We start from the raw sequence: 22054 nt of genomic DNA, 5'->3' as shown, positions 1-22054 counted from the left end.
TATTACTGGATACACTGCATGTTTGGTTTATGAATGACTTGTCGCAGTATCGCGCGGCCAGAAATGCTTGATGTTCGCCAACCATTCATGCGATTTAAAAAAAAAAAAAAAAAAAAAAAAAAAAATTTTTTTTTTTTTTTTTTTTTAAATTAATAATCGATACTTGGCGTCAACAATCGATGCAGTAGATCGTGAAAATTAGAATCGCGATGCATCGTCATGACGATTATTTGGCACACTGTGTGTGTGTGTGTGTGTGTGCGCGCGTATGTGTGTTTCGATGAGTGTGTGTGAGACCAGTAACAGCAGCAGACAGCAATGATGCAGACTGAGCACAGGCTCTGGTGTGTGTGTGTTTCCCCGTCGACAGCATCAGCAAGAGCTGTGACAGTATGAGCTCTTAAGTCTCCTGCAGCAGATTTCTCATCTGAACACAGCCATAACTAAGAGCTTTAATTACACAACACACAAGGAGGCACAAACCCACTGACACAGTAGTCAGTCAGCAAGGAGCTGGCATTACTGTATTACTGAGGCAAACAGACAAGGGGATGTTTCACTGGACCATACTATAGGTGCATGTGCACACACACACAGGTTTGCAAAAAACAACAGCACAGGGTTGGTAGGTAGGTGAGCATCTACAGTGCCACTTTAAAGTATGTGAACCCCTTGACCACTTAGGAGTTTTCTGTTGTTTTACCATGATTTTTCATTTTTTTCATCACCAATTTTCCATAGAAGGAATGTCAGGTTTATGTTTATCATTAGCATGTACTTTTTTTAGAGGGAATTGTTTGAGTAGCCAAAAGACTACATGAAACACGGAATTAGTCCATTTCAAAAGTAAGTGAACCCCCAGCTGAATTGGTAAAGTCAAGCAGGTAACATATTCAGTGAAACTTATTTGGGTGCTTAATTAGTCAATTAAGCAAACCGATCATCTGAGACATCCTTAGGGAAAGGTTTGCGCAACACAGATTAAAAGGGAGAGGAAACCAACCAAACTACTGTAGTGCCAAGGTGTACCCACACAGATCAACAATGCCGAAAGGAAACGAGAAATCCGAACATCAGGAAGAAGGTTCTGACAGCCCATCAGTCTTGGGAAAGCTATAAGACCATCGCCAAAAGATTCCAGCTCCATCCATCCATCCAAGACAAATAATTTAGAAATGGAGGGCATTCAACATGACCGCATCTCTGCCTAGAAGTGGACGCCCATCAAGACCATCACCAAGAAGCACCAGAAGAAGAATAAATCAGGTAAAAGTCAACCCACACATCACCTCTAAAGAGTTTCAGACCTCTCTGGCAGCATCTGGGGTAAATGTACATGGGTCTACAATCAGACGAAAATTGAATAGACATGACATTCATGATCGGGTTGCTAGAAGGAAGCCTCTGCTCTCAAGAAAGAACAAAACTGCCTGTTTCAACTTTGCCCGAGAGCACTTGGATAAACCAAAGGCCTTCTGGAAGTCCCTTCTTTGGACAGATGAGTCCGAGATAGAATTATTTTGTCAAGATCAAAACCAACAATTTTCGTCTGATTGTAGACCCATGTACATTTACCCCAGATGCTGCCAGAGAGGTCCGAAACTCTTTAGAGGTGATGTGTGGGTTGACTTTTACCTGATTTATTCTTCTTCTGGTGCTTCTTGGTGATGGTCTTGATGGGCGTCCACTTCTAGGCAGAGATGCGGTCATGTTGAATGCCCTCCATTTCAAAATGATTTGTCTTGGATGGATGGATGGAGCTGGAATCTTTTGGAGATGGTCTTATAGCTTTCCCAAGACTGATGGGCTGTCAGTACCTTCTTCCTGATGTTCTCGGATATCTCGTTTCCTCTCGGCATTGTTGATCTGTGTGGGTACACCTTGGCACTACAGTAGTTTGGTTGGTTCCCTCTCTCTTTTAATCTGTGTTGCCCAAACCTTTCCCTAAGGATGTCTCAGATGATCGGTTTGCTCAATTGACTAATTAATCACCCAAATAAATTGCACTGAATCTGTTACCTGCTAGACTTTATCAATTCAGCTGGGGGTTCACTTACTTTTGAAATGGACTAATTCCATGTTTCATGTAGTTTTTTGGGTACTCAAACAATTTCCTCTAAACAAGTACATGCAAATGATAAACATGAACCTGACATTTCATCTATGGAAAATTGGTGATAAAAAAATGAAAAATCATGGTAAAACAACAGAAAACGCTTAAGTGCTCAAAGGGTTCACATACTTTCAAGTGGCACTGTATGTAGAGAGAAAAATGCAAACACACACATACATGTATGTAAGCATCTTCGTATGTGCAAATAGAAAAGCATGCACTCACAAACACACACACACCTTCTGGACGGTCTCCATGGGCGGGGGAGGGTCCTTGTTCCTGCAGAGGTTTACGATGTCCTCAGTGACATTCCGCAGGAAGGTGATGGGAATCGAGGGATTAATGAACGACAGCAATGGCTTGACCACGCCAAAAGAGATGAAGTAATCTCTACACTGAGGTCCATCACCTGAGGAAAGGAGGGAGGGAGGAAGGCAGGAAAGAAAGATATTTCTTTGGCTGGGCTGAAATGAGCCTGCATTATTCCAAAGGCTGATTATTGTACAGTTACATCAGCTCCAGGCAAAGCAGGAGAAGACCAGAGAATCACACAGACATTCACACAGCATCACCAGCCTGGGCAGATAAGCTCAACCAGTCCAGACCCTCTATTTATTATCAGTACAGAAGAGGGATGCCCACAGGCTGTTTTAACCACGAGTCCTGTGTGTGAACTAGAGGTCAGTTTATCCCACTATATACAGTGCCACTTGAAAGTATGTGAACCCCTTGAGCACTTAAGAGTTTTCTGTTGTTTAATTTTTTTCATCACCAATTTTCCATAGATGAAATGTCAGGTTTATGTTTATCATTTGCATGTACTTGTTTAGAGGGAATTGTTTGAGTAGCCAAAAAAGTACATGAAACATGGAATAAGTGTATTTTCAAAAGTAAGTGAACCCCCAGCTGCATTGGTAAAGTCAAGCAGGTATCGGGTCGGTCACATTGCTGCGTTAGAATGCGTTGATCCAACAGATGGCGGAGGAGGAGTCTGGCGCGTGGGGTTCTGTTGATACCGGAGACGTTATAGTGAGATTGACAGGTCAACAAACCAATCATGTCACTAGCAAGCTTTTACCCTGTGAGTAGTAGCATGCTATCATTAGATAGGGTGCTCAGACACCTCGCAAATCCTATGAGACATAGTTTTTCAGTTACAATAAACATGTTTTTACATTGTACAGTGTCTATTTCTCGGTAACTTTAAAAAAATCTAACCAAAAAAAAGTCCAACCACCAACTTGTAGGTACAAATACGACCATCTACGGAGTTTGGTCAGCCATCTTTTTTTTTTAGCTTGCCGCTCTGAGCATATACGGGATATGATTGGCTAGCGCCTGTGCTGTCAGTTATGCATGAAAGGCAATATGATTGGCTGACGCATGCATTGCCTCTCGAAAAGTTCAACATTCTTCAACTCTTGCCGCAAGCAAACCATGAAACGCAACGCACGCAAACCAAACGGAGCCACAATTCAGTTCGACAAAGGATGACGTCACCCCATTCAAAGTGAATGGGGATGCGTTAACCCTGACGCATCAACGCATTCCAACGCATCAATGTGACTACTCCGTAACAGATTCGGTGAAACATATTTGTGTGCTTAATTATTCAATTAAGCAAACCAATCAACTGAGACATCTTTAGGAAAAGGGTTGGGCAACACAGATTAAAAGAGAGAGGAAACCAACCAAACTACTGTAGTGCCCAGGTGTATCCAGATCAACAATGCCGAGAGGAAACGAGATATCTGAGAACATCAGGAAGAAGGTACTGACAGGCCATCAGTCTTGGGGAAGCTATAAGACCATCTCCAAAAGATTCCAGCTCCATCCATCCATCCAAGACAAATTATTTGGAAATGGAGGGCATTCAACATGGCCGCATCTCTGCCTAGAAGTGGACGCCCATCAATACCATTACCAAGAAGCACCAGAAGAAGAATAAATTAGGTAAAAGTCAACCCACACAACACCTCTAAAGAGTTTCGGACCTCTCTGGCAGCATCTGGGGTAAATGTACATGGGTCTAGACGAAAATTGAATAGACATGGCATTCATGATGGGGTTGCTAGGAGGAAACCTCTGCTCTCAAGAAAGAACAAAACTGCCCGTTTCAACTTTGCCAGAGAGCACTTGGATAAACCAATGGCCTTCTGGAAGTCCCTTTTTTGGACAGATGAGTCCGAGGTAGAATAATTTGGTCACGATCAAAACCAACAATTTTTGTCTGATTGTAGACCCATGTACATTTACCACAGATGCTATCTTGTTTCCTCTCGGCATTGTTGATCTGTGTGGGTACACCTTAGCACTACAGTAGTTTGGTTAGTTTCCTCTCTATTTTAATCTGTGTTGCCCAACCCTTTTCCTAAGGATGTCTCAGTCGATTGGTTTGCTTAATTGACTAATTAAGCACCCAAATATGTTTCACAGAATCTGTTACCATAATCTGTCTGGGAATTCCCCGCCCCCTTCACTGCATTTCATTTGCTCAGTTAGTCTGGCGAACTACTCAATGGCGGTCCACTTCAGTCACGTAATTGGACCCTCCTTTAACCAATCAGACCAACGATACTATACAACTATACAACGATCGGTAATAAAGCAAACACATATTTTTTCTGTATGAATTGTTCCAGGGCAAGTTTCTGTTCTATTTTCAAAGAAAACTTGCCTTTGAAATCATCCACGACAGCCGCATGAGCAGTATCGAAGTTTTGCTGTGCTTCGTGCTTCTCTCTTTGCCATCGATTTTGTTACGTAGCCGCCAATGGTGCACCAGGTAGCCAATAGCCAGTTTGTGATTGGCTCCAAGGATCCTTACAATGCTGAACTAAGTTGGTATAGCCGCCTTGCCAGACTGAATTTGAAGGAAAAATCAAATTGGCCGGAAAAAGAGGGGCGGGACTTCCCAGACAATCTGTTACCTGCTTGACTTTACCAATGCAGCTGGGGGTTCACTTACTTTTGAAAATACACTAACTCCATGTTTCATGTACTTTTTTGGCTACTCAAACAATTCCCTCTAAACAAGTACATGCAAATGATAAACATAAACCTGACATGTCATCTGTGGAAAATTGGTGATGAAAAAAATTAAAAATCATGGTAAACTACAGAAAACTCTTAAGTGCTTATGGGGTTCACATACTGTGGCACTGTATGTGTGGTCATTACTCTTGTACCTGTAATGTACATTATGAACACTGCAAAACTATGGAACTAAACTGGCAGAAATAGTTGTGATATACAAAATACTATATACTTTATCCTATACTAAAAACACTTCTTATGAGGACAGAAAGTCACATAGAGTCTTGTGTTTCTTCCCAAGGTCTGGAGCAGGTGGCCTCATAGCCACACAATTCTGATGGCATGTTTCGGTGCCTATGGGAAGGTACATCATTGCCCAGCCTATGAAAGCAACGTCAATGTGCTGAATGTTCTTGATGTTGGTGCATAATCACAACTGACAACTGCAAACAGCAATCTGCATCAGAACCTAGATACAGAATATAACTAGACGGCGCTGGTTCTTGTTGAACCAGGATTTGAAATCAGCCAGCTCTGTATAATCTCTCTTAGTGGCGCGCGCACACACACACACACACACACACACACACAGCTGCGGAGCTGGATGATTCATTTGTAGTCACTACTTACAAATAATTTTGCCGAGCGCCCACACAGCCTGTTCACACACATTCTGGTGGGGGGAGTGAAGCAGCCACAGGAACAGGGGGACAGCATCTGTGCACGTGCACACACGAACACACAAACACACACACAAAAGGATGATAGGATGGTAAGATGATAGACATAGTAGGCACCATACTAAAAAAAAAAAGTAAATGAAGTATAGTGGTTAATGTATGTATAAGTGGCCTTTTATCAGTACAGCTCAGGCACATTCTCTCTCTTATTGACTCCCCATGAGTAACTCAACATCCACAACGTTTTCCCTATCATCCCTCTCATTTATACACACAGACACACACACACACTTACTGGATTTGACCACTGCCTGGGTCTGTGCGGAGGTGCCGGATGCAATGTTGGTCAGGGCCCAAGCTGCTTCAAACTGCAATGAGGGACTGCAGAGAGGTGAGGAGGTCAGAGAGGGTTTCATACCAGACTCCCACCGGAGAAAAAACCAATAACCAACCACCCCACAAACACACACACACACACAAATGAGTCTCCTGCCAGGATCAATATTGGTGTAACACCACCATCAAATCCTTCCTTCATCCTCTCTTGGCTAACTGCCATGTCTGGGTCCTTCCCAAGGTGCACTGGGGCGCTGTGTGATAAAGCCTCCGACAGCCTTGGCTCTGCTTCCAAGCACTTCGTATCTATGTCATGTGTACTGGGCAATGGGAATGATTAATTGTATTTCATGTGTATTATGAACTGGACTGCTTGTGTGGGACCTTGGGGAACGTGGTTCATAAGACTATGCAATGGACTGATGTACTTTTATGTATTGTGTGCATTGCTTTGGGGTGCATTGTTATGAGAGGGATGTGGGGCTGCAAACACTTGCGAATAATCCAATCGCCAATTGCGTGGCAATTAGCGTGATGGACTGCAGGTGGAAAAGCTCACGGATAGGTCCCTTCCCTGCATAAGATGGCAGTGCAAAACGATGGTGCGACAGAGAACTGATGGTGTATACAACACGGGAGAAGACGAGAGGCGGAGATCCACACGATCTCTGGAACTGGCGAGTCAACAAATGAAACACAACGAACGCTAAGTATTCCCGGAAGGGATGTATTTGTTTCTACCCTTGTTGTGTGGGTACCAGAGAATATGCAGCCGCACAAACTGGCATACAGTGTACCTCTCCCTTCCGTTTTCAGATGGTAATGACGGATCGAGCGAGGACTACTCCGGACGCGGTGTATTGGCTGGTTCCGAGGCTGACTGTTTAACATTCTACGGTTGAATGACAAAGGGAAGTTTGTCATTTCACTCGATTTGTTATTTGCTACGAGATCCCTCTTTCACCCCTCTCACTGAGAGTGTGGTCTCCAAAATCCTAGCAGGTAGCCGTCCAACTACATGCCCGCTGGACCCTATCCCATCCAACATCCTTCAAGCCATTTCCCCTGCCGTCTTATCGGCAATTACACAGGTGATTAATGCCTCATTTAATTCTGCAACATTTCCTTCTTCATTCAAAGTGGCTCGGGAAACGCCACTGCTCAAAAGCCGTCTCTCGATCCCACTCAGGTGGAAAACTATCGACCGGTCTCACTTCTCACTCTCCTATCTAAAACACTTGAGAGGGCAGCCTCCAAACAGGTCACAGAGTTCCTGTCAACAAACAATCTCCTCGATCCAAACCAGTCTGGATTCAAAAGCGGTCACTCCACCGAAACAGCCCTGCTATCTGTGACAGAAGCCTTAAAAACAGCTAGAGCAGCAGCTCAATCCTCAGTTCTCGTCCTGCTTGACCTATCAGCTGCGTTTGATACAGTCAACCACCGCATCCTTCTGTCCATACTGTCAAGTATGGGCATCTCAGGCAAGGCGCACTTCTGGTTTGAATCGTACCTCACTGGGCGCTCATTCAAGGTGTCATGGCAAGGTCATCTATCTGTACCCCACCACCTCACCACTGGGGTGCCCCAGGGGTCGGTAATGGGACCACTTCTCTTTGCCATCTAAACCACCTCGCTGGGCCCTATCATCCGCTCGCATGGTTTTTCCTACCACTGTTATGCCGACGATACTCAACTGGTTCTGTCCTTCCCTCCTGAGGACAACACTGCACGGATCTCGGACTGTCTTGCTGATATATCCACATGGATGAAAAACCACCACCTTCAGCTGAACCTGGCCAAAACAAAACTGATGGTCTTCCCAGCCAAACAGTTCATCCACCACAACATCAACATCAACACTGACTCTTTATCTCTGGCTCCATCCAAAACAGCAAGAAACCTCTGGGTCATTATTGATGACAAACTAACCTTCACAGCCCACATCGCCTCTGTCGCCAGGTCATGCCGCTTTGCGCTATACAACATCCGCAAAATCATGCCGTACCTAACCCAGTATGCCACCCAGCTGCTGGTGCAAACCTTGGTGAGTTCCCGCCTCGACTACTGCAACGCCCTCCTAACGGGCCTGCCAGCATGCGTGGTAAAACCACTACAGATGATCCAGAACGTGGCGGCGCGCTACTCACTGAGCTCCACTGGCTGCCGGTAGCTGCTCGCATCAAATTCAAGTCACTTATGCTTGCCTACAAAGTGCTTACTGGGTCTGCTCCCACCTGCCTAAATGCTCTTGTAAGGGCAAATGTTACACCCAGGACGCTGCGCTCATCCAGTGAGCGTCTTCTGGCACTGCCCCCGGTGCCAGCACGCCAATCCAGACTATTTTCAGTTGTAGTTCCACGTTGGTGGAACGACCTGCCTAGCACTACCAGAGCAGGGGCGTCCCTTTCTATCTTCAAGAAGCTCCTGAAGACCCAACTCTTCAGAGAGCACCTCCCTTCCTAACTGGCACCTTGGCTTAACCTGCACTTAAGCAGTAACAGGCCCGCACTTCTTTTTCTTTCTACGTCGTTTTCTATTTTTTGGAAAAAAAATAAGCAATATTTATTGTTACACCAGGTTTCAATGCTCTTAGCTTGATTGTTCTCTCCCTTGTACGTCGCTTTGGACAAAAGCGTCTGCTAAATGACTAATGGCGTATGAGTTTGCCTAAAGCATTTCTTGTCTTGCCTTGTGTTTCCTGCAGTCTGGAACTTCTTCGAGGTGGGCAGAGCCGCACGCAACCAGTGGTATTACTGGAGTGTTCCCCAGGGACCGACGGTGCGCAGACCAGTCGCTGTGTTTGAACAGCAGATCCGAGTGCCTGACATACTGGCCGGTAGTGACTGCACGCCTCGCCTACTCAAGTCACGTTGCTGACTGGATGGACTGCCTTTGACATTGATTTTAATACTGGTCGGTGGGGACAGACCGACCAGTACCCACTTATATTTTCCATTACTTCAGGCTGTGGGGGGAAGAGCAAGGAACTGCTAAGTGTGTGTACCAAGATCACTATTGTTTAGCTGTTGTCTGGCTGGAGACCACTCTCCTCTTTGCTGTGGGGTGTTGCTTTGCTTTTTTGCTGTGACTTTGCTGTGGGCTTTGGGCTTAAACCTGTTTATGCATAATACCTGTAGCAGGTACCTTGCGGTGGGGTGAACACTGTTGTGTGGGGGGCATTCTGGTTTAACCATAACTGGCCAAGGGGTGATTTGTCCTAGCACCTAGTGGGGGTTCCAATACATATGTTCTGTGCCACAGTCCTGTCTTATCTAAAATGAACCTTTTTATAAGCCTACTCTGCTCCGTGTATTGTCTGTGACCTGGGAGGATCAGTGACCTGAGCGTGAGTGCTGGGCACGACATATATTCAAAACTATTTTCAAAAACGGGCCTTTCGCTCTTCATAATCTGATTAGGCTGAGTGAGTGTTGACACAGACTAGTGGTATTTGTGAAGTAAACCAAGCATTATCTTAAAAATCCTAAAGATCAGACCAGTTTCAATTCAAGGCAGATCCCTCACAACTACACCAGAGTAAGGTAGAGTAAGGTGGACTGAGACCTGAGGACTCAAGGACTGGACCTGTGAGTGCCAGACAAAACAAACACTGAAGTGCTGGACAGGCCTTTTCCACACTCGAAGCACTACTGTATATACCAGTCCCCCCAGAATTTCTCGGGCCTTTTTTGTCATAGTTGCGGCCAAAAATTACTGATTTTGAGGGGGCTTTTCCAAAAAGTTGCGGTGAAATTTGCGATGTTTTTTTAATTTCCTCTTTGTATTTAAAATTGAGATATTTGTTCAACATTTGGCCCGCGGGCCCCTAATTAGGCAGCCTTGACGTAGCCTGGATACCAGACCGAACCCCGCCCACAAACGTTTTGGTCTGGAAGTTCGGTCTGGCACTGCTCTGTTGGGGAAAAATTATCACATATCCTAAATGGATCTAGCCAATCAAATTGTCAGGGCGGGCTTTATACGATGATGGACAGATGGCTTGAGTTGAATTAACGGTAGTTTCGAAATCGTACCAAGATGGCGGCGTCTCGGGAGCCTGTTAGTGGGAAATATTTGATGTGAATTAAGCTATATACACTACTTTTTATATGTCTACATTGACTCAGTTAGTTGTGCTACACGAATGTTGCAGAGTATTGTAGGTCTTTACTGAAGCTCTCTAGACCATTATTGCTAGGTTATTGCTAACGCTTTGACCAAAAATTCATATAAAACACATAGTAGCTAGCTAGCCTCGCTGCTAATAAGTATAACGTGAGCATGCATATCTCACAGATATTGACAGCGCATTCATTTTGAAAGAGGAACAGAGAAATGCAAGGCATTTGTCGATCAAAAAGATGTTTTTGCCGTCCTTCCTACGGGATCCGGTAAAAGTTTAATGTATCAGATGGTCATACTATGTTGCTCTGATTGGTTCTAGGTATCCAATTGAGCGAAGAGGCATTTTCTTTCCTAGTTTGTTGAAACACGCCCCATAATCACAGCTCAATTGAGCAGTATCAGACTCATATTCTGACTAGAATTATGAGTATGACATCGTCAGGCTAGCTTTAAGGGGCTTCCTTGCTCCTTTCTCTCTTTCACTTTCATTCTCCCATAATCTCCCTCCACCATCATTCACTTTAACCACAACACACACACACACACACACACACACACAGTTAAGCCAGGTTGATGCTATTCAGTACACTTACTTGTCATCCCTTTCCAGGCATTTCACTAGAATGGGGAGGATTCCAGATTTTATCAAGTCATCGATGGGTGGGTTTCTATCACTGGAGAGTAATTTTCTGCAGAGGAAGGAGACAAGAGTTGCAGTGAGTTGAAAGCACACAGTCTGATTGAACTTTGAGCAGAAAATGTCTGTGCATAGGTACAGCACTTGCAGTCAGTTAGTTATGGCAATCATACATTCACATAAGAGACATCTTAACTGAGAAAACATATGGGTCGCCACCCCCCCCCCCCCCAATAGACACTTACAGTGAAAGCTGCTCTGGGCAGGTTAGGGGTAGGGAGAGGCTCTTACCTGGCTGCCTGCACGGCTCCTGAATTTTCACTGGTGGCATTCTAGAATCCAAAGAGAGCAGGGGGGGAAGAAAAATGAACAAAGTCAAAGTGTTTATTGTTGCATGCACCAAATTGCTTCAGCACAGCAAAATTCTTAGGACTTGGCCAGCATCATCAACAAGTGCACATAGCAAATGCAACTGGAGAAAAAAAACACACACACATATCCATCTGCCCTAAATCGGTCATTATACAATGCCCTTCACACTCAACTGGGCATCCCTGACTCTTCATCCACAAATTCTCATACACACAGACGGACAGACAGATCTAGAGTGAGAACGAGTGGGAAAGCTTTGCTTACCTGTAGGATGGTGTCTAGTGTTACATTTAGCTGAAATGGAACAAAAGGAGAAGAGATGAGTTTCAACTATACAGAGCCAACCTTTTTTGATGCCAACCTAATCTAAACTAAGACTAAAATGGATTTTTTGGTTCTAAAGCAATTCATAGATGATAAGGCTGAAGCAAATTCCACTAATATAATGAGATTGTATGAGCCATACAGTTATGACTGCTCCTTAAATAACATGGTTGAGGAATTCAGCAATACCTTGTCATCTGCTTTACATACTGGTGCTCCACTAAAGACTAAAAAGAGGTTTAATGACAGAATCTCCCCTTGGTTAAACAATAACTATGTTAATGAGAGTAAGAGAATCTGTCGGGCAGCTGAAAGAGAATGGAGACAAACTATGTGAAGTGTACTGTGCAATTGCAATTATTTATTGTAATGTCAAGTGTATTACGAACTGGACTTCTTGTTTGAGGACTTGGGGAACGGGGTTCATAATACTATGCAATGGACTGACGGACTTTTGTATTGGTTGCGTTGTTATGAGATGGAGGTGGGGCTGCAAACGCTTGCGGATAATCTAATCGCCAATTGCATGACAATTAGCGTGATGGGCTGCAAGTGGAGTAGCTCACGGGGATAGGTCCCTTCCCTGTATAAAGAGGGTAGTGCAAACGATGAGGGGGGAGAACTGGCGGTGGACATTGACACGGGAGACGAACGAGAGGCGGAGATCCATATGACTGACCCTGGCAATCACGACTCAACGGATGTAACACAACGCAAGCTAAGTATTCCCGAATAGGATGTATTTGTTCTATATTTGCGTGTGGGTACCTGGGGAGATGTAGCGTCACATACTAGCATATTGTCTCCCCTGTGTTTTCAGCTGAAGGCAGATCGAGCGAGGACACTGGTTACTACTCCGGACACGGTGGATTGGCTGGTTCCGAGGCTGATTGTTTAACGCTCTACGATTGCCGTGCAAAGGGAAGTTTGTTATCCCACTCCATTTTGTTGTGTGCCACTAGTTTCGCCTGCTTAATGGCAGGTGAGTTTGCCTAATCACGTGTGTTGTGTTTCCTGCAGTCTGGAACTTCCTGGATGTGGGCGGAGCCACACGTCACAACGGCTATTGAGGAGTGTTTCCCAGGGACAGACTTGCGCAAATCAGTCTCAGTGCATGAACGGGAGAAGGCGAGTGCCTGCCACACTGGCTGGTAGCGACTGCACGCCTTGCCTACGCAATTCAGCGCGGTGCTGACTCTGGACTGCCCTGAGATCCTACTAGTCGGCCCTAAAACAAAAAGAGAAATGCTGTTTAAAAATGTGGGGAAATTAACTCCCTGGATTTAATCTGAGGTTACAAGTCTTGGTGTTATTTTAGATTTAGATTTAAGCTTCAAGTATCACATTAACAAGGTGACTAAAACATCATTCTTCCACCTTAAAAACTTAGCTAAAGCCCTGCCATTTGTAAATCAAAAAGATGCTGAAAAACTGATTCATGCCTTTATTTCAAGCCGGCTTGATTATTGTAATGAACTTCTTACTGGCCTCCCGAAAAAAACAAGTGAGAGACTTCAGCTCATTAAAAACTCTGCAGCTCGGCTGTTAACCAGAACCAAGGAGAGAGCACATTAGTCCAGTTTTAGCTGCTCTGCACTGGCTTCCAGTAACCTTTAGAATTGACTTTAAGGTCCTTCTCCTTATAGACAACGTTTTTAATGGGCTAGGACCAGCTGTGATCCTTGGAGATTATTTTGCCAGTCGAACCATCTTCCTCACAGGGCGTGGGGTCAATGCACAGACACGTCCTCTTCCAGGCTGATTCTTAACATCTCCTGTCGTTTTAAACTTCTTAATTATTTCCATGATAGCGGAAATGGGTATTTTCAACTGTTTAGAGATGTTCTTGTGTCCCTTTCTTGATTTTTGCAGCTCAACAACTTTTAATCGCACATCGTCACTGTGTTCTTAGGTCTTTCCCTTAGAGATGAATGACTAATGAAATTTGGCCTGTGTCACCTCATATTTGTCATCAGTGGAACAAGAAGTCATGGTTGACCTCTTAAGAGTTCCTGATCAACCAGGTGAACTTAAAAAAGTACAACATGACTGGAAATATACTTCAGTTAGATTTTAATTATAAGATTTTTCTAGGGGTGCCAATAGTTGTGTCACACCTGTTTTGAGGAAAAATATTTATTTAATGTCAACAGTTTTTTCTTCTTTCAATAATTTTACTTCAATGAAAAGGTACGATTTTTGTGAATATTTTGAGTGAAAGACCAAGAGGACCGCAAAGACATATTTTTTTCATAGCCTGTTTGCTTATATTCACTAGTGGTGAAATATTTTATTTTCTAACTTATGCTATGCATTTTATGCATTCAATTTTCATGCACACTGTTTTCATGCTAATTTTAATAATCATTATTATTCTTTCTTTCTTTCTTTTCTTTATTTGTTTTGCACTATATCCTAGTTTTTATGTTTATTTGATGTCTATTTTTAAGTATTTGCAGTAAAGCACTTTGAGCTGCATTATTTTGCATGAAAGGTGCTACATAAATAAACTTTTGTTATTATAATTATTATTTCTCTACCCCTTTCTTTTTTGTAATGTTGTTTTGAATTGATAATTTGACAAAATTATTATGCTGAACACATTTTTACAGATCATCATACACCCAGAACCCAGGATAGAGTGGTTCAGTGAATGTTGTCTGTTCTTTGTGTAGGAGGGTAATTTCGTCAGACATTGTAAAAGGACAGAGTTCCTGCCCTGTGATCCACATACACTCCTATTTGGTGGGATTTGTGCCAGAAAGTACATGTTCCTGTATCACAGCGCAAACACCATGCTTTATCATTTCTCACTCCAAACTCACTTTCATTTCTCCCAGTTATGCCTTTGTAAGCGACAGCAATTTTAACCATAATGTTGTTCTCCGAACTCATCTCGACCTCCCATTAAAAGCATCCACAAAACCCCTGTTCACACAACACTTGATCATATGATTCAAATCTGTCTGGATGATCTGGATATGGCTGCTCCTCTCCATGTGTTACCTTTCTGTTCCCCTCAGACAGTGAGAGGGATCTGGATGCCGTGTTTGGATCCAGTGACAGCTGACAGAAATCTGGTGTGAGTACAGAGAAAAGCACACTCAAGGTCACACACAAGGCCACACCCAAGGTCACACACATGTAGCTGCTGCAATGTGCATACATTCAAAATAGGGTCATAGTTGTTTCATCTCTCTATCTAACATCCACAATCAAACCAAATTCGGACACGTCCTCTAACACCTTCACTGTCCCCTTTTTCTCACTCTCTGGCTCCTCATCTCATCCATAATCAAACATAAGGACCTCTCGCCCATTTTGATTGGTCACAAACATATCAATAAAAACCATACCAGTGTTTTTTTTTGGCAATTTGCTACTTACTCTTTAAGAACTCCTCTCTGGTTTGTGGCTCCTGGGACAAGATGATCTCTGTCGTTGTCACTATAGAGACAGATAGTGGTGTTAGGTTGAATGAAGGAGAGAAGGGAAATAATCTGTCAGGCAAGCAATCCAAGCCTTATACATATGAATAAACATATTATAGGATTCCAGTGATTGTATAGATGGTTTATTTCAGTCTCTAACTGTTAAATGACTAACCTAGGATTACCAAAAACTGTTAATAGAAGAAAAACTAATAAGTGGTTAGGCCTCCTTGAGAGGGAAAGGAGTAAGACATGAGAAAATGACTGTTCAGATTTATTTGGAAAGGCTACGCTCTGGATATATGTACGATCACTGATCTCTTGGTGAGGGCACCATTAATTTAAATTAAACTAATTAACGTAAATTCAAATGTAACATTATATGACATGTGTGAGTCTTTTAAGGTCTCTGAGGCAATAACCCTGGACCTTGACTGTGCCATCACAAAGCTGTGCATGTTGATAAGACAGTTAGATAACACACTGCACAGTAACAACTCAAACACAGTGACACAGTCTTCAATACATTTCTGTTCTTGAATTCCCCACCATTTTGTCAGTCTCGTTTTTTCCTTTATCTGTTATAATTCGTTAAGTAGAAAAAAATAACATAACCCTGTGACAAGATGTCCTCTGCTTTTCATTTACCCTCTCCAGATATCTTCATCATGTCCTGCTTGCAGAGTTCTTCTACTTTATTTTTCAAAGCAGAGAGAGAATCCTTCAGGTCCTCAAAGGGCAGTTGTGTACTGAGAGTGATGCCAGGTGAAGTCTTGGATACAAAGGACTGGAGGGCCTGGAAACTCTACAAAGAGAAGAAAATAAAAAGAATGATCATCTATAGACAATAGCATGGTGGGTAGAAGAGGGGAATCTCTGGCAGTGTTGAATCAAGCTACCTGGATGAAATTGACGTGGTCCTCCTCACACGAGAGTTCCTCTAGTTGAGTATCTCCTCTCCTCAGCTCAGCGATCTCCTGCTCCAGTTTCTCCAAAATGTCTTCAGCTTCTCTCATTGCTGTCTTCTGCTGAGCTCTGATCTGCTCTTTCACTTCAGAGCGTCTTCTCTCAATGGACTGCAGCAGCTCAGTGAAGATCCTATAACTGTGCTCCTCTGCCTCCTCTGCAGAGTGCTGCCCAGGGAGAGAGAGAGAGAGAGAGATCCATGTGAAGGTGCCCACTCATAGCTACAACTGGATAGCTTTTGATTTGCACAGAAGAATAGAACAGAATAGACCAAGCTAGTGGTGCCCACTGGCAGCTCTTACTGCCACTTCACTGGATGACTCAAATGTCACCTGTCCCCATTGATGTACTGAAGCAGTATAAAGTGTAAATGATTACTCACCTTGTAAGATGCCACAGCCTCCCTTAACTCCCGCAGCTCCTTCTCTCTCTCCTGGATTCTCTGCAGGAATTCCTCCTTTGTCATCCCCAGCTGTTTCTATTGAATTTATTTGAATTTATCAAATCAAAATCTGACAGCACTTCATCATCACTCATTATGTGAAAGGTGGCGTGGTAGGCCAAATATTTATACAATTGTATAAAACAAAATGTATAAAAAAAAACTTTTAAAAGTCTATTCCCAGCCATCATTATTTTGTATGACTGTCCTTTTGTATCTGTGATCTTATGACTGAGTTACAGTATGAGTTACATCATGAAGCTCTTTCTATCACGTGCTAGTAGTAGTTGACTTAATAGTGCAGTGTGTGGGATTTAGTGGCGTCTAGCCCCTTCCCTCCTCACCCCCTTTCTTTCCAGGCGTGTACGAGAATGGACGGTGTCGGTCAGGTGCCAGCAGCCACTTCCAAAATGATTTCCTCATCTACGACCGCATTGAGTAGACATTATATATCAAGTGATGAGCTTACTTTAGAGAGATATTTAGATATTGTTTTCAGTCATTTAATCTGTTAAACTAAAGTTATAGCTTTCATGGACTGTAACTTGTGAAGTTTGATTGTTGTTGGCTGACATGAGCTACAAAGCTTTACACTACTAGAAGTAATTCTCAGCAGCTGTGGGCTGATCCCAGTAACATCACCAGGTCTTTTGAGTCCAAAAAGCTAGGTTCAATTCTAGTTTTACTAATGGTTACTTGTGTTGTGTTGGTAACTATAGCCATGTTCTAACTAAAGCTATCATACAACAATTGACATTCATATTGGTAGGCTAAATTACCTGTCCATCAAAAAACAGGCAACTTCGGCTGCCACACCAATGTTTATACTTGTTTTCAGCCACTGCCTGTCCTGATTTCATATTACTTAATATTTTCACTTCTTTGACGAGGATTCACACTCCCTTGCTTTTTCTTGTGCTAAATAATAAGTATTCTCATCCACTTGACAACATTTGAGTTCCCCTTCTCACTTCCAACAGGTCACCATTGAATTCAAACTGCCACTTCAACATAAAAACACTGAATGTCCTCTCTAAAGCCAGTGTTGTCTTTTCTGTGCTACAACATGTCATCCTGCTCCAATGTAGATATGAAGGGCTCATTCTCAGCTAATGAAAACTCAATTCATAGTTGTAGGTGATTATACACTAAGCATAAATATGAATACTGCTAATAGATCCCCCTAAATCCTACTCACTGCACCTTTAATTATTATTTCAGACTCATGCAAATTGAGATCTCACCTCTCTCTCCTTCCGTTCTGCTGCAGCTGAAACTGTGTTGTGGCCTTTGTGCTCATCCATGATGCACAACATGCAGATACACTTTTGGTCAGTACAACAAAAAACCTCAATCAGCCTGTCATGCTGAGAGCAGATCTTCTGCTGGAGATCTGTGGAGGCTGGGACCAGCTTGTGCTTCTTTAAGGCAGGGATGTTGTAGTGAGGCTCGACGTGCGTTTGACAAAGAGAGATCAGGCACACCAAACAGGATTTGACAGCCTTGAGTTTTCTCTCAGAGCAGAGGTCACACTCCACGTCTCCTGGTTCAGCATAGCAGGGTGCAGGTGGATCAGCCTGGATCCCAGTCACCTTCATTTTGTCCATCAGTTCAGCTAACATGGTGCTTTTCCTCAGAGCAGGCCTTGGGCTGAATCTCTCTCTGCACTGTGGACAGCTGTACTCACCCTTCTGATCTTCCTGATCCCAGCAGCCACTAATGCAGCTCATACAGTAACTGTGTCCACATGGAATAGTGACTGGATCCATTAGTGGGTCAAGACACACTGAACAGCGAAATGGATCTTGGTCTTTCTCAAAAGCTTCAGCCATTTTCCTCAGCTTATGCCGCACAGGGTCCACCTCACGGACACAGCTTCTATTGGGGCAAAGTTTCGTTTCTGAGGAAGTGCTGTGGGGAGAAATTGAACTGGAACTAGTTAAACTGGTTTCCTTGCGACGGTTGAATCTTAGGCTGACATTGAATTTACATTACATTCATAACTTTGAAATGTGCTCGCACAGGGTAATGCGACATAGAATGAAACGTCTAACAACTTCAGCCATTTTCCTCAGCTTATGCCGCACAGGCTCCACCTCACGCTAACAGCTGCTAAGTTTCGTTTCTTAGGAAGTGCTGCTGAGCTAGAGATGGGGGTGGAGCCTGCAGGTAGAGTTAGAGGGGAAATGTGAAAGGCAGGACAGGGAGAATTATGACATGTCATGATATATACACAATCCAGCTCTCTTTCTCACTATCTTTCATTTCATGGTTTTACACAATCCTTACATTCCAGCATGTGGACGTGTGTTAAATCAGTGCTATGTTCTGAGGGGAGGAGAAAGTGAAAGTAAAAGGAATCAGTAGTGCTTTCAGCAGCCGGGCGGACAGCAGAGAATTAACCCTGTAGAGGCACCTCATCACAACACATTCAAACGGTCCCTTTCTTCTATTTTTAACCTTATGTGCTTTGTTTCCTCTGACGGTAATATCTTTTGTGCAGACTTGTTTATGAAATGGATATAATTTCGTTTAGTGTGTTTGATGCATATGATGGTATGTAGGCTACTATTGTTTAACAGGGCAACACTTTATGCTGAATGTACTGTATTATGTATCTATGTTTTTTTCAATCAGTGAAAAGTTAAGATGCCCTTTTGGATGCTTTTGTCAGGGATTGCAGATCACTTTCCTTGTAAATGCAAAGACTACCCATAATCTTTACTCGTGTTTATGGGGCCTCTGTCTGTCTGTCTATAATGTCCCAGCCTAGATCCACCTAGAATGTGCATTTTTACTTCATAGCCCCACAAGTGTGCAGTATGGAGGTACATTGTGTCAGAGACATTATAGACAGAGACTCGGCGACTGCTCTAAAACTCTTGTTGTAGCTGCGTCAGTTTACAAAGGCCTTGATTTAGGCTCTTGTAGCAACAATCGCCGTGAAGATGTAGCACCAATGGCATTCTAGCTCCACTGTAAATCTGCAGTGACAGTGGAATCTAGTGTGGAATTTTGGCGGGTGCGAATTATGCTTGCACTGTGATAAAGGGGATGTGAATTATACTCTGCAGTTTCAACCAACCCTAAACGTACTCTTCGTCCTCAGCCCATCCCAAAGCTGTCCGTGTGATGAGATCTACATTCACTAAACACATCTCCCGTCAGCACACTCAGGAGTCACCTTCAGCGTTGACTGAACTCAATATGCAGGGGACCCTATCAGGCCTGTTTTAGGTCGTTGTATCCCCTCCACCTTGTTGTCTCTAGAAACATGAAGAATTCTGAAGTTGCCAGTTCTATAGACATCACATTCAAAGGTATATATACATCACATAGTATGTAATGCTTTTGCACTTAGTATCATATGGCTGACAACTTGAATGACATTCCAACTCATGAGGACACCAAGTCAAGTTTGTTTGCACTTTGTGATGTTTTATTTTTGTGTTGTCGGCGTTCAAATCGAAAGATTTTAAGTTAACTGCATATAATAATTGGTAAAAAAAAAAAAAATAACAAAGATAACTTTTCAAAAGGAACACAACCATCCAGAGACAGAAACCTGCTCAAACTGTTGCCTTTAGGCTACAGTAATTTGAACAATAGAAACACAGGCAGCAGTAAGACAAGGCAACACCAAAACAGAGGACTTGGTTATTCAGTGATTCAGATCAAGCTGGGTATGGGAGCTGGGTTGGAAGTTACATTGACTGTTTTATCTTTTATCCAAACCTACTTCCTGTATTTATCCAAGGCAAAATTGTATAACACAAAATGTATAAAAAAACCTCTTAGTAGTCTATTCCCACCCATCATTATTTTATATGACTGTCCTTTTGTATCTGTGATCTTATGTCTGAGTTACAGTATATCTGAGTTACTTAATGCTTGTATGACTTAAAGTTGTAGTGTGTAGGATTTAGTGGCATCTAGCCCCTCCCCTCCCTTACCCCTTTCTTTCAAACGTGTAGGACAATGTACCCTGTCAGACAGGTGCCAGTAGCCATAATATATCAAGTGATGAGGTTACTTTAGAGAGATGTTTAGACATGTGTGTTTAGCTATTTAATCTGTAAAACTAAAGTTATAGCTTCCATGGACTGAAACTTGTGAAGCTTGATTGTTGTTGGCTGACATGAGCTCCTAAGCTTTACACTTTTATTGGCAGTAATTCTCAGCAGCTGTGGGCTGATCCCAGTAACATCACCGAGTCTGTTGAGTCCAAAAAGCTAAGTTCAATTCTAGTTTTGGCGCATGAATGTAAAATTAAAAATCCTGGTAGCAATTAAATATTTTTTAACATCAACACAGAAAATAGGGTTACTTGTGTTGGTAACTATGGCCATGTTCTAGCTAAAGCTATCAAACAACAAATTACATTCAGCTTGGTAGGCTAAATTACCTGTCCTGCACAATTCAGGAAACTTCAGCTGCCACACCAATAATTATCCTTTTCTGCCGTCGCCTGACCTGATTTCGTATTACTTCATATTTTCGCTTCTTTAACAAGGATTCACGCTCCCTTGCTTTTTCTTGTGCTAAATAATAAGTATGATCCTCCACTTGACAAAAGTTGAGTTCCCTTTCTGTCTTCCAACTGGTCACCATTGAATTCAAGCTGCCATTTCAACATAAAAACACTGAAGGCCCTCTCTAGAGCCAGTGTTCCCTATGTCATCCTGCTCCAATGTAGATATGAACGGCTCATGAAAACTCAATTCGTAGTTGTAGGTGATTAATAAAAGCATAATTATGAATACTGCTAATAGACCCCCCTAAATTCTACACACTGCCATAATTATTTCAGACTGCAATTGAGATCTCACCTCTCCAGCTTGTGCTTCTTTAAGGCAGGGATGTTGTAGTGAGGCTCGACGTGCGTTTGACAAAGAGAGATCAGGCACACCAAACAGGATTTGACAGCCTTGAGTTTTCTCTCAGAGCAGAGGTCACACTCCACGTCTCCTGGTTCAGCATAGCAGGGTGCAGGTGGATCAGCCTGGATCCCAGTCACCTTCATTTTGTCCATCAGTTCAGCTAACATGGTGCTTTTCCTCAGAGCAGGCCTTGGGCTGAATCTCTCTCTGCACTGTGGACAGCTGTACTCACCCTTCTGATCTTCCTGATCCCAGCAGCCACTAATGCAGCTCATACAGTAATTGTGTCGACATGGAATAGTGACTGGATCCCTTAGTGGGTCCTCCAGACACACTGAACAGCGAAATGGATCTTGGTCTTTCTCAAAAGCTTCAGCCATTTTCCTCAGCTTATGCCACACAGACTCTACCTCACGCACACAGCTGCTAATGGGGCAAAGTTTCGTTTCTTAGGAAGTGCCGGAAGAGAAATTGAACTGGAACTGGTTAAACTACTTAAACTCGAACTTCCTTTGAGATAGTGGAATCTTAGGCTGACAATGAATTTACATAACATTCATAACACAAAAATAATTTTGTATCTGCTACTCACACTTTATGAGCTCTTCTCTGGTTTGTGTCAGGATGTCAGTCATCATCATTTTAAGCCTAGTTTGTGCAGTGTGTCCTTTACCATTGCCACCAGTCGGAAATCCTTGTCAGTAGCTTG

The 22054-nt window shown here is 43.0% G+C and overlaps 2 protein-coding genes across 2 annotated transcripts in view; both read right to left on the bottom strand.

Moving 5' to 3' along the window:
• The window catches only part of LOC308362639 (importin subunit alpha-4-like), a gene marked incomplete at both ends in the record, with an annotated part of 35293 nt that extends 18804 nt beyond the window's left edge, over window positions 1–16489 (bottom strand). Inside the window, 11 exon segments of the mRNA XM_080835370.1 lie at window positions 2353–2522; window positions 5780–5866; window positions 6125–6210; window positions 10887–10982; window positions 11222–11262; window positions 11567–11596; window positions 12193–12209; window positions 12627–12854; window positions 15706–15862; window positions 15957–16190; window positions 16406–16489. Coding sequence (XP_080691496.1) covers window positions 2353–2522; window positions 5780–5866; window positions 6125–6210; window positions 10887–10982; window positions 11222–11262; window positions 11567–11596; window positions 12193–12209; window positions 12627–12854; window positions 15706–15862; window positions 15957–16190; window positions 16406–16489 — 1230 coding nt within the window.
• A 1199-nt stretch (window positions 16490–17688) lies between these two features.
• LOC308362638 (E3 ubiquitin/ISG15 ligase TRIM25-like) lies at window positions 17689–18297 on the bottom strand (the record flags this gene model as incomplete). The annotated part of the gene is made up of 1 exon (XM_080835369.1): window positions 17689–18297. One exon carries the CDS (start codon window positions 18295–18297, stop codon window positions 17689–17691), a length of 609 nt encoding a protein of 202 aa, XP_080691495.1.
• Window positions 18298–22054: the final 3757 nt, after the last annotated feature.

Source organism: Sprattus sprattus, assembly GCF_963457725.1.
Source record: "Sprattus sprattus genome assembly, chromosome: 3".
NCBI lineage: Eukaryota > Metazoa > Chordata > Actinopteri > Clupeiformes > Clupeidae > Sprattus > Sprattus sprattus.
Note: the sequence above shows the minus strand (reverse complement) of the source record. Positions and strands in the feature narration are given on the sequence as shown.